This window comes from Vanellus vanellus, assembly GCF_965231255.1.
Source record: "Vanellus vanellus genome assembly, chromosome: 4".
Taxonomy (NCBI): Eukaryota; Metazoa; Chordata; class Aves; order Charadriiformes; family Charadriidae; genus Vanellus; species Vanellus vanellus.
Window position 1 is genome coordinate 10,560,924 of NC_138909.1, and position 12,314 is coordinate 10,573,237.

The window sequence follows — 12,314 nt, forward strand, 5'->3', positions numbered from 1 at the left end:
GCCTTTCTTTTATAATACTGTAGAGATTTCCTAAAGTTATGTACTGACATTAGTGATAGAATATTTTTTTCTTCCTAGTAAGAGGTTAGAAATTTGTTATATATGAAAACAGTCAATTATTGCCCTAATACTTTAACTTTCTCTGTATAAATGCTTATTTTGCTCTAAAAAATTACTTTGGCATAGCTTAATATATTTTGGAAGCAGGTTAAAATAAACTACATAAACGCACAATTTACTACACAGAATAACAGTGTTTATGCAAGGAGACATTCTGGAATAATAATTGTGTTCTAGAGTAGCCCCCTAATTAACTCTGCAATATTTTCTACACACATGCAAGCATCTTCATCTTCCCTGACAAAACTATATAATTGTCATGGTAATTATTGCCAACGCCATCAAGATATTTTATGTATGAATCAGGATTTTATCATGTTAGGTATGACATATACATAGAGAGAGAATGAAGAAGCTGGTCTTTTCACCGGGGAGCTGTCTGTCTAAGCAAGGTGAATGGGAAGGGGAACTTGGCTAACTGTTGTGATTTGGCATGGATACTAAACTTCAACACCACCGTTGATAGATGCGCACAGGTCTAGGCTTGCAGAGGCAAATGATCTGCCCGAGACTTGTTTGTATCATCCAAAAAATGTAAAGGTAGGCTTGTCCTCCTTCTGTGCCTCTGTTTCTGAGCCTGGATAGCCATTGACTCGCTCTGCAGTAGAGGTACAATGAAGGTCTGCACGCGATCCCGGAGTTTGGGCTTGGCTCTGACCACAAGTCCCTACATTCATGTAAAAGTATGGATGTAGTCCCAGGTTCTCCTTCTACAACATGTTTGGCACCCACTCAACTTGACCTATCCAAGTCAAGTTGGTTTACAAATAAAATTTAAAAGCTTTCAAAAGTCTTTGCGCAGTTGAATGTTTAGGAATGGGACCAGCAGTTTATTTCAGACAATCTACTACAGAGCCTAGCACCAAGAACAGTTTAACTCACAATCATTATCCATCTCCCCGAATTAGATTAGAACAAATGACATAGGGAAGAATGTTCATGTCTTTATACCAGGACAAGAAGTGTCTCACAATCCTTTGATTATTTTTCAAAGGAATAAAAAAAGTGCAGGTAAATATTTTTTCAGTATTTTGATCTAGTTAGGATCATAAAGGCCTATTTCTGTATGGCAGGATATGTAACACAACATTTTCTGCTGATGTTTAACATAAATACATGAAAAGATGTTGTAAGCAAGAAGTCTTTACTGTTTTGGAAAAGTTTCCCCCCCAAATGAAGGAAATTACAATTTTGTACATTTAATATGATGGAAGAAGAATTTTCTTTGATTTTTTGTTTGGTTACATCTCATTTCTGGAAATTATTTGTGTAGTTTTATCACAGCTGTGATAGACATTGTAGTGTTACATTTGCATAAACATAAATAACAGCAATTTTGAATGGGACACTTGATTAATTTTTAAAAATGAGGCCCGTTTACATTTTTCCTTTAAAAATTAGCCTACTTGATTTCTAATACAGATCAGGGAAACTTGTGAGCTGTCTGGTCCCTTCATTAATCATTTTTTAACTCACTTTGTGGTTTTCACCCATACTTGAAGTAAAAACTCACAGAAGTGAAAGCAAACAAATTAGCACTCATAAGTTGCAGTTCTTGGGGTAAGAAGAAAGAAAACATTCTAAGGTTGGATTGAAAACAAACAAACAAACCAGAAGTTGCAGTGAAATGCAATTTTTATTGGTATGAATAAACAAACGATAGGTGTATACTAAAAGAGTTGTTCCTTTGTGAGTAGTACAGTTTTGTGCTCAGAAAGAATGTTAAAATTGTGTCTTTCAACTTTAAATCTGATCTGCATAGCTGAGTATCCCACGTATCCTGTCACAGGCAGTGGAACTCTTCGCTTGTATTCAGGAATTTATCTCTGTGACAGGATACAGCTCTCATTTCTGCACAAATGAGAATGACTTTGTACACGGAAAATTGCTCAGCAAAGCTGAAGTTGAAAAGCCAACATCGAATAATGCTAAGAAACCTAATTGAATACTTGTCCTTTTCTAAAAAGTCTAATAGAAGCTTCCCATTTTTGCAAAAAACTGTATCTGAAATGCTGAGAGATTTATTCACTTTAACCTCAAGTTTGCCAGTTCAGATACATCAGCTCTATTAGGTAAATAAAGTTTACAAAAAAACCCTAAGCCTGAAATAAAACTTAAACAGGTAACACTAATTATAATAAGGCTACAATGTATTTTTATTCATTATTGTAGGTATTCTATGATCTCGAATAAACCACTTACGATGATTCACTGTTCAATGATTATTGCATAACTTCTGAAAGGTATTTTTATCTCACATTCATGACTGGTTTGCATTCTTCATCTGAACGTATTCCTCTTGCAGTCATCGCTCAAAGGGAAGAACACTTACAGAGTATTGCTGCAATAAGAGAAAGGAAATGGATAATTCAGAAAGCAAAATTTTAAAGGAATATCTAAATATGCAAAGATAACTTGGCTGTAGCCCAATAAAACCTATAAATTACATTCTTTTGAGCAATTTTCATGAAAATAATGACTATAAGAAAAAGGAATAAGCATTCTTCATTTAATTTTAAAGCACAGGTCAGCCATTATATTTGAATACTATTTCCTAAAATCTCTTTAAGTAACTGTGATCTTGGACAGAATTAACAGCACCTTGTAGTGTACAAAATACTGATTAAAAAAATGTACCTGTTACTAGGTTTACATAGCATCTTTTATCTTAGATAATTCTAGAGCTCTGCAACTACAGTGCAGGGAAATAATTGAAAAAGTTAAAAAAAACTTGAGTAACTTTTATTTGAAAGAAAATTATATTTTTAGTTTGTCTTTTCATTTCAACTATTTCTTTTCCTGTAATAGCTGTAAAAGTCTGTATTTGCCAGTTCTGACTGGAACACATAGAAGTCTTGTATATCTGACTGTCTCAGACTGGTGCTATATTTATTCATTTATGTCAATTTTGAGAGTGCTTATGTCTACCGTGAATATACCATCTGTGGAGAGATTTTTTTTTAAATAATGAAATATCATTTTCTGGATTCCTACCAGTGGAATATGAAAGAAACCAGCAGAAAGATTGCTTGAAACTTTAGGAGTAATTTTTTGAGATTACTGTTTTATGCTGGTTCAAAATTCCAAAATGCCTCCTGTCCTATAAATTTGAATCCTCTGACAGAAGTAATTTAGCCACTTATGGACATGAGTCTCTTTGGAAAGCAATGAGGTGTTTGCAGTTAAAATTTTCAAAGGCACTGAAGTTATTTATTTTTGATTGGCAAATTGTATTCATTATGAATAAATGCAATTCTTAAATGTACAAACCTCCTTATTGCGACAGTCAGGAGCTGGAGAACTGAATGTGTGCCTAATCCTGATGGGTCTTTTCCTCTCCGCTTGCCGCCATCCGAGGAACGCCTTGGCCCGCACAGCAGAGGAAATGATTCTTGTTTCTGGCTCTTTTGCTGCAGACACTAACTCTGATTTTCCACTGTCATTTCCACTGCTTTAATTTTTGAGGGCTTCCCTTTCTTTTCTTCCCCCCCTCCCCCCACCTTGATCAGAGAATGAAAAATAGGGAAAGCCATTTAAAGAATGCAACAAACAGGTAGTAAGAGAAGGAACTGCATCTATTTATCGTGTTTGGAGAAGCAGACTATGGGGATCGGTGTAGCTATTTGTCTGGCAAGCCTGTAAACAGCTCTATTTGTACACTAGCCACTGCGAATCCACAGCTTCATGCTAGCAGTAGGATGACTGCTGCTGGGAAGTAGCTGTCAATATATTTAATTTGTTTTAGAAACATGTTGCGGTGAAGTCAGAAGAATGAAGAATGATGTCTTTGGTACCTTCTTGTAAGACAGGAAGTAAGAGATACAGACAATTAGGATATAATTTTTAACTTCAGTACCTAATAAATTGTTGGAAGGACCAAAAATGATGATAGTAATCAATGTGGATTCACTGAAAATCCAAACTCTCCTAAGATAATTTAATTCCCTTCTTTGATAGGATAATGGTCTTTGCTGGTTGAAGAAAATACCGTGGACATGGGGAAGCAAATCTTCAGAACTTGCTTCCTCAATTCTGCCTGAAAATTATGTGCACGTATGAGCTGCCAGAGTAAATCTGCATTTCTTGCATACACGTGAATTTATGTTGTATGTGTAAATGATGTTATTTTACATGGCATTTTCACAGGTTATCAGGAGTAATGTGGATTAGAAAGAAAAAAAAAGTGGATGCAGAGTAGATTCACCAAAGAAGTGCCGGGGATGAGAGACTCCTGTTTTAGCAAGTGACCCGAGTCCTCTGACTTTATCTTTTCACCTCCAGCATCATGGCTGCATTCAGCACTGGGAAAGGATTCGTTACGAACCTGCGTGAATGCAACCTTTCTTTAGTCATAAAGAATTCTAGAGATGCTGATACTGTGGATTCAGCTTATGTCAGAGTAAAATTTTGTCATTTTTGGACTTTTTTAGTTGCCTGTTTGTGCTTTAATTTGACATCCGTCTATTCTCAAGCGGAATTTAGATGACAACTGAATGTAGCTCTGCGCAGCTGTGGGTATTGATAGGAACTGAGATCTGAAAAAGTTCTTGCTTACAAACGAGACGTAGTAATAACTTGAGATAAAGTGCTGTGTGCTTTGTACTTGCAATATTCCTTATGTCCAATATGGCTACACTGCTTCTCATTAATTAAACAGGATTCTTCCCATCGCTGGAATGTTTCAGTCCGTACTCTTACGCTCCCTGGCACGCCTTTAGCCTGTGGCAACTAGCTTTCTTCCCTAACCAGCCCAGGGCATGGTGCAGGTGTCAGAACATGGGCCAGGGACCACTCCTGAAAGCAGATTGAGTGTGATCCCACTATCTGGCCCCCTAATATTGCTCGATAGGGCAGAGAAATTTTAATAATGTGGATATAAATCATTCCATTCCGGTAGTCCTAAATGACAAAGAATGGTGATGGGCAAATTTCATTCCTGGATAGAAACCGAGCCAAAATGTCTTCTTGAATAAGAGAAGTTTTGAAAGGATTGTGAGAAGTTTGTATTATACACTTAAGTATGTTATCTTGGTACACTGGGAAGGAATCTCTGAAATCTGAGTGTATACTGCTCATGAAAAACGATGTTAAGTACTGTGCTTTAGAAATATAAAATAAAACGTGCAAGAAAAGAGAGGGGACATTCCTGCCAGATCCTAATGCCACCTCATCCCTCCCAGAAGAGAGGGGTGGTGGAAAAAACATCATGGTAAAGATAAATTGCATAGGAATAGGCTATGTGATGCTGTTGTAATACTGTAAGGCACGTTACCTCTTGTAAGAACAAGTAAATTTAATTATTTCAGGCCAAATCCAGCATGATTAATTTAGGCACCTCTGAAGGCCACCAAATGGTAACTTACAGGTGTCTGCTTCTCCCTTGAATCTATAGGGAACTTAGGCACTTAAGAGCAATTTAGGAGGAATGGTTCATATCCCTCCTATTCTCCCCAGGGCACTGAAAATTTTAAGTCACATCGTAGCCAGCCTTTAGTGTATTTTGAATTGGTTAACTCTCAAACTGACATGTTCATTTTCAGGCTTGTCAGTTTAGAGAGATATATATATTGTAGATTTCAAAAGAGTGTAATAAAATGGTGATTTTTTTTAAAAAAAAAAAAACAAAACAAACACAAACGAAAAATGCCAAAACCCAAAATGCATGGAGGAAGAAGAAAAGAAGATTAAGGAGAAGAAATTATTGTTGTATATAAATACATAAGCAATTTTAATAAAAAAGGAAAGCAATTAAATACTGTTACAACTAAGGATAGTACCAAAATTATTAGCTTACAGTAAAATGGGAAGAATGTGAATTTGCTATTAGAACATGTATGCCATTAGAATAAGTTGTTGATGGAGAATTTGGAAATATTCTTAGGGAATATGCTCTGTGCTAAGTTTGACATGCATCAGGAATAATTTAGGAGATATTTAATTGATCTTAATACAGTACATAAGAACTCTTGCAAAATTAAATATTCCATAATTCTCTGAATGTAATGGTGATGTCATGTACTATCTTTAGTGTTTTCAGGTAGATAATATGATTATAACAGTACAGAAAGACAAAAATGTTTTCTTCTGCTCGCTATATCTTGTGGGAAAACTGCCTGGTATTTTTATGGCACATTATAGAATATAGCTTAGCACTTTCTGTGCTGAACTGGAGTAACTAAAAAGCATTGTTTCTGTAGTAAATAATGGCAACCAGAGATAAATCAAACATGACATGTACTATGCCACTGGGCTGTTGCTGCCAGTGAAAAAAAAAAACCAAACTGTCAGCATTTAAAACAGAAAACCAAATACACATTAAAGTATCTTATGTGCCACAGAACAGTGATGACAAAATCCAGGACTTGATTCAAAAGAAAATGCTTCTTAATTGTATGTTAAATGTAAAGCACATGTTGTTTAAGGCCAGAGCTTAAACTTAAGCCTATGCTTGAGGATAGTCCTAAAGAGAGAGAAATTTTATCTGGTGCTTATATGAACTGGGACTTGGACACTTATTCTTAAGAACTGAAATGCTTTTTTTTTTTTTTTTTTTTTTTCCTGGAGGATCAGCTAAGCCCAGCTAGAATATAAAACTCAGAAGGCTCAATAGCACCAGAGAAATATTATTTCAGCGATTGTCATGATGTGTCAACATTTGTATCAGGTGGCCCGCTTGTCATATGAAAATATTTACCAAGACATGTTCCAAACATCAAAAATATATGTATTTTCCAATCTTGAAATGAAGCTAATAGAAGTGGCAATACATGTGTCAGTCAGAAATTTGGTCAATAAACTTTTTTCAAAAAAGAGTGATAATCTGCTTAAGTTGTTGATAGAGAATCCAACACTATGTTCAAATTTGAAAAGTGACACTTTTGTATTTAAGTGCAAAGGACAAAGCTCTTTCCCCCTTTTTATAGAGTAGGTAACACTATTTGTCATGTTCGCTCTATAATGGTCAGTGCAGTGTCCACCACTGTCAAATTTTGGCTTGGCTGGGAAACACTGTTTCTTGAACCGATTTATATGAATTGAGACATAGAAATGTATGGACTTAATGCAAGACAAAAGGAAAGGACAATATATGTGGTTAAATTGTTTGTTTTATACAAAAGACAGCTTTTTGGCATAATCATCTTTGTTCCAGAAGTAAAGATGTATTCTCAAAGGAAGGAAAGATTTTAATGGTCTGTGGGTTTGTTTATTTAGCTAAAAGCAAGTCTGTTTCCAGAAGAGATTCACTGCAACAATTACAAACTTTTGATTTTGGCCTACTTTATTTATTCACAGCCTGAAGACCTAATGCTTACAATTTTATTTTTTTTAATTACACACGAAATCTGGGTATTTGTACCCATCAGTCCAAATGCTGTTCATTTATTTCAGAAACAACATTTATATTTTAGGGTTTGCAGATCCCATAAAGAACATTTCAGTTGTACTGAATTCTGTATCTTTATTAGGGACAAATTCTGCCTTGGTGCACCTTACGTGTTCACATGCGGGAGCTTCTCCTGCCTTCCCTATCTCATCACGTGCCAGAAATGGCCAGACAGAATGTGGGCTCATTCTTACCTAACTCCCTTGGCGGCCTTCAGAAGTCTTCAGACATATACATAAGCGCATAAACAGTGACCACCAGAGCCAACTAACTCGCACACATTAGGGGAGAGTTGGTCTTTTTTTTTTTTTTTTTTTGACGTACAAAAGTAAGTATGTTCCATCTTCCTTTTTTCAACTATTTGATATAATACAGAGTTAACAAAACCACATTAGTTGTATAACATATGACACGGACAAGCAATGTTGTCCAAGCTACGTTGAACAACGTTGAATTCAAGCTATGTTGTCCAAGCGGTGCTCTACAGAGTATATAGATTTGAAGCACAAAATCTCTTAACTAAAGACTTGAAAGAAAAGGAAAAAAGTTCCCCTTAAACTAATTCATGAGGAAAAGATATATGAGAAAAATATTTTCATATTTGTGTACCAAAGTTTATCAGACTGGATAAGAAAATCTCTTTTTATAATGCTGTTAGTGGAGTTTTCATAAAATATTATTAGCGATGCTTTAAAAACCTTCTTTAAGTAACAGTTTCATTAAAAAAAAAAAAAAGACGACTTTATGGATTGCAAAAGATACTGAATTGACACCTGCAATGACTGGAATACTTTTTTATCCACAGAACATGGGTGGCAGCAGAGTAATCCCCATCCTACATCCCCCAGTCCCAGCCCCAGCCGTGTGTCTCACCCTTTACCTGGATGCAGCACTACAAAGGGTGAGGGAGCTACGGTAGTTTACTCTGCATTCCCATTCACTTTTTGACCTCTTTCCAAAAATATAGTTGCTGAACTAGAGCTCCAGGTTTACTGAAACAGCCAGGTTATTTCATCTAGAATACCTTCTACCACTACTTAAATCCCGGTATCTATTCAGTTGGGCTGAGTTAAAACAAGAATGCTGAATTTGCAGTCTGTTGATTGTCACAAGAATTCTCCGCTCCTGGCTCTGTCAAAGCTGATGGGACTTAGTGAAGGGCACTAATTCATCTGCTACGGTTAACGTATAGACTGTAAAGCAAACCGTAAAAAATATAAAAAGAGTTAAAATTAATAATGCAAATTTAAAACCAACATTGCCATAATGTATACGAGGTAATTAACTCCCTGTTAAATTATTGTTCGCTACAAGTGAAAGGCATTCACTGTAGAGCCTGAATAGCTGGGCTGTTTCTGAGCGGAATGCAGGAGGGTACAGCCGCCCCTAATCTCTGTGTCTGTTGCGATGCTGCGTGGGGACAGCAGCTCTGTGCAAACGCGGCGTGGCGAGGCACACGTTTTTCACAGGGGACCCACAGGGAAAAAATAATAATGCATTGCGTGCTTGCAGAGAAGCCCATATCTGAAAGCCCGTAGGAAGTCAAACATTACTTGGATATTGTGCTAACTTACAGAATTTGGATCTGAAATAGCAAGGTGACAGTTTACGTACTAGCCTTTCCTCCCTGTTGTCCTGTTGCATAGCTTGCTTTGACTTAAAAGAGAGGGTTTTAGGTTCGAGTGCCTTCTGTCTCCTAAGCGAAGGGGCATCAGCAATATTTCTGTTAAAGCAGCAGCATGCCTGGCATTTGACATTCTTTGGAGATTTTATTATCTAGGGCTTTGTTTGGACCTGTAGACTGTTGGCACTTGGGGGAACACCAGTATCTGTCATTCCGTTACAGCAGATACAATGCTGTGGGAGTTTATGGAGCTCTTAAATATAGTATAGCGTGAAAGTGGCAATAGTTATAAAAGGTATAGGATGTGTTTTCTTTTGCTGCCTTGGTTGCCAGCTGTGGAGGGAAGCAGTGGGCCTTCCCTCCGTCCTAGTTAGATTAGCTAGCAATGCTAAGCAGGAGAAAATTTTGATTCGGAGAGTTTGAAGGTCTTCCAAGTACAGGCAATCCCTGCTGGGGTTTGCCAAAAGTGGGAATGCGATATATGGCTGTATTCGTGGCTGTAAAGTAGTCGTCTGACATCAAGTGTGGATGCAATAGGATGATTCACAACAGGGCGAAAGGAAGATTATTAAGAAGACTAGGGCTTTACTCTGTTAATTTCTGATTCATAAGCAAGGAATAATCATTGCATACTTTATTTTCTCTTTTCTGTTTCTTCTGTTAGGGCTTCTCATTTCTTTTTTTTTCTGTTCGTCTACCACTGATGTCTTTGCATGTCTTCTCTCGTCGGTCTCCACAGAACTAGCTCACTGTGAGTGGGAGGCTTACTAATGTGTACCGAGGAACAAATGAATCTTAATATATTTTTGCTGGGTTTTATTTCCAGTTTTTATTGCAATTCCATATAAATTTTATGCATTAAGTGCTGTTACTGTAACCCTCAAAATCTTTGTTAAGCTCTTTGGGGAAGGATCAATAGTCAGTACAGCACAAATTGTGTACCCTAAGAATTTGAATTGGAATGCTTGTGATTCTTTTATCCTCTTGTTCACCTCAAACACTATTAGAATATATGTACAAATAGTATAATTACATTAACAGAATTGTGAAAGTACTTACTATTAAAAATCTCTAACTAGTACCTGTGCTCACACAGACTTGAAGGTTCCCTATGCACTAGTTTGAGAGTTCGGAACAGGAGATAAAATAGGGATGAAAGAGAGAGCTGTGATCTCAGAGGAGATATTAGGCACCAGAAGTTATGGTGTTCTTGTTCCAGCTCTTACACTGACTCTGATACTTCCATTTCTATAGCACTTGCCATCTCTGGATCTCAAAGTGGATTATAAAGAATAGTGATTTAAACCTTCCTGCACCTCTAGGAGATAGGTAAGCAATGTTATTCCCATTTTACAGATGGAGAAATTGTGATACAGAGAGGCTTGGTGTTTCTTATTAACGCTTATTTATGAACACGCATGCATGCACACACACAGAGCCAGAACGAGATGTCAGAACTTCCATTGCCCTCTGTTTTAAGCTAAGTCCATCCTCCTTTCCATTTAACCTCTCTGACTTATATTCCCCATCTGTAAAAAGACGGAAACTGGTATAGACATGGAGAGATTTGCTCGCACATAAATTTACGTGCAATTACAGAAAAAAACCTCCATGGAGGACAAAAGTTGCCTTTGAAATCCAATGCATTTTATGTGTTGGCAGAGGGTATTTTAGGATTTGGGAAAACGATTTTTGTAGGTGGGGACAGTCGCAGGTGTTCTGCACCCTAATGTGTAATATTTAGTTATTGCTATAAAATGGCCGGATTGTTTTGAAATATAAGTATACTAACTGAAGTTTAAAAATTAAAACACGCACAAATTTACACAGCAAAAGATTAGACACAGCCAGTAGCTCAATCTGTAAGAATATTGTAGCCAGATTTCTCTGCGCACCTCAAGGGCTGCATCAACACCCCCAATGCAGTGTGTTAGAGAGGAGCAGAAGGTCAATAGTCCTGCGTGAAAGCAGCAATTCCCCTGCCTGCGTACCCGTATGGTTTTATCCCATGAAAGTGCCACTGTGTCTGTGCTGCAGCATGAGTTCCGCAATGGCAGACAGTGATCTAGACTACTGTAACTACATATTTACAAGACAACTGCAATTATTATTGAACTTTTTGGGGAAAAAAAAAAGTTCTGAAGATCAAATATAAGTCTTGTTATTGCTATTACTATTATTGGAATTATTGTTTCTCGTAATATTTAAAAAGACCTTTTAAAAGAAGTCTAGAAACTTGATTGATCTGACCATATACACTGCATCAAAACATCACGAAGATTCCGATCTCATTAATCTTAACTACAATGTAAATAAAAAATCTAGCAGAAGCTTTTAAAAATCCTTTCCAATTCTGCTATTAATTCGCTACAGAAGGGAAACATCCAAACCATCATATATTAGATGTTTTAATGTTAATGTTAATAACACATCTGGCAATTGTCTGTGTGTTGAACAGATAGCTTATAAATAAATGTTTTTCCCATTTCTCTGCGTGCACCCTATGGCATAGGCAGGCTAGGTGAGGCGAACGTACCATACCCACGTTAACATTTTCCTGTAAGTAACCTAACTTCCCTGTGATACAGCAGATACATTTTATATGTCTACTAGCGCATATATATAGGGAATAAGTACGGCTAATGTATATATGTTAAATGTTAAATGGAACGGAGACTGGATGTGTTTGTGTGCCAGCATGCAAGCATCAACATGTATATATGGATGGCTCGATTCAAAGATGCATTCTGAAGTTAAGATTCCTTTTTGGTTAAGTTGTAACACTTCATGCACAGAAAAATACTGAATCTCAGGTGGGGATTTAGTTGATTTGGAGCTAAGGTAAAACCTGATTTTATCATTATAAGCTTTACTACACAATAATGATTATGATTATGATGATGATAAAAATAATAATAGAACTTCGGCAAGTGAGTTAGTTCCTTGTCTCAACTTCATGTGTGAGTGAGATCAGAATTTAACCCAGGGTCTCTCTGAATGCTCGTACAAATCATTTGTTACCTTTGCTCCCAATTACAGTTAAAACAGCCAGTGTCTCGAGGTAATATAACTACCACAGCTGGTGGATTAGGATATGGGTTTGCTAATGCATTGACCTTCCTCATCTGTGTAACACGAGTTAATTTCCAGCCTGACAGTAAATGCTGAAATTTGAATTGTAGCACT

At 36.7% G+C, this 12,314-nt stretch overlaps 1 protein-coding gene across 2 annotated transcripts in view; it reads left to right on the top strand.

The window, feature by feature from the left end:
• PCDH10 (protocadherin 10) overlaps nt 1–10,417 on the top strand; it is a gene marked incomplete at both ends in the record, with an annotated part of 28,982 nt that extends 18,565 nt beyond the window's left edge. Inside the window, 2 exons of one of the 2 annotated variants that reach the window (XM_082482158.1) lie at nt 8,310–8,405; nt 10,383–10,417. In XM_082482158.1, the coding sequence (XP_082338284.1) occupies nt 8,310–8,405; nt 10,383–10,417 (131 nt within the window). The remainder of the gene's footprint in view (nt 1–8,309; nt 8,406–10,382) is intronic. The other variant, XM_082482159.1, reaches the window with a different exon arrangement.
• Nucleotides 10,418–12,314: the final 1,897 nt, after the last annotated feature.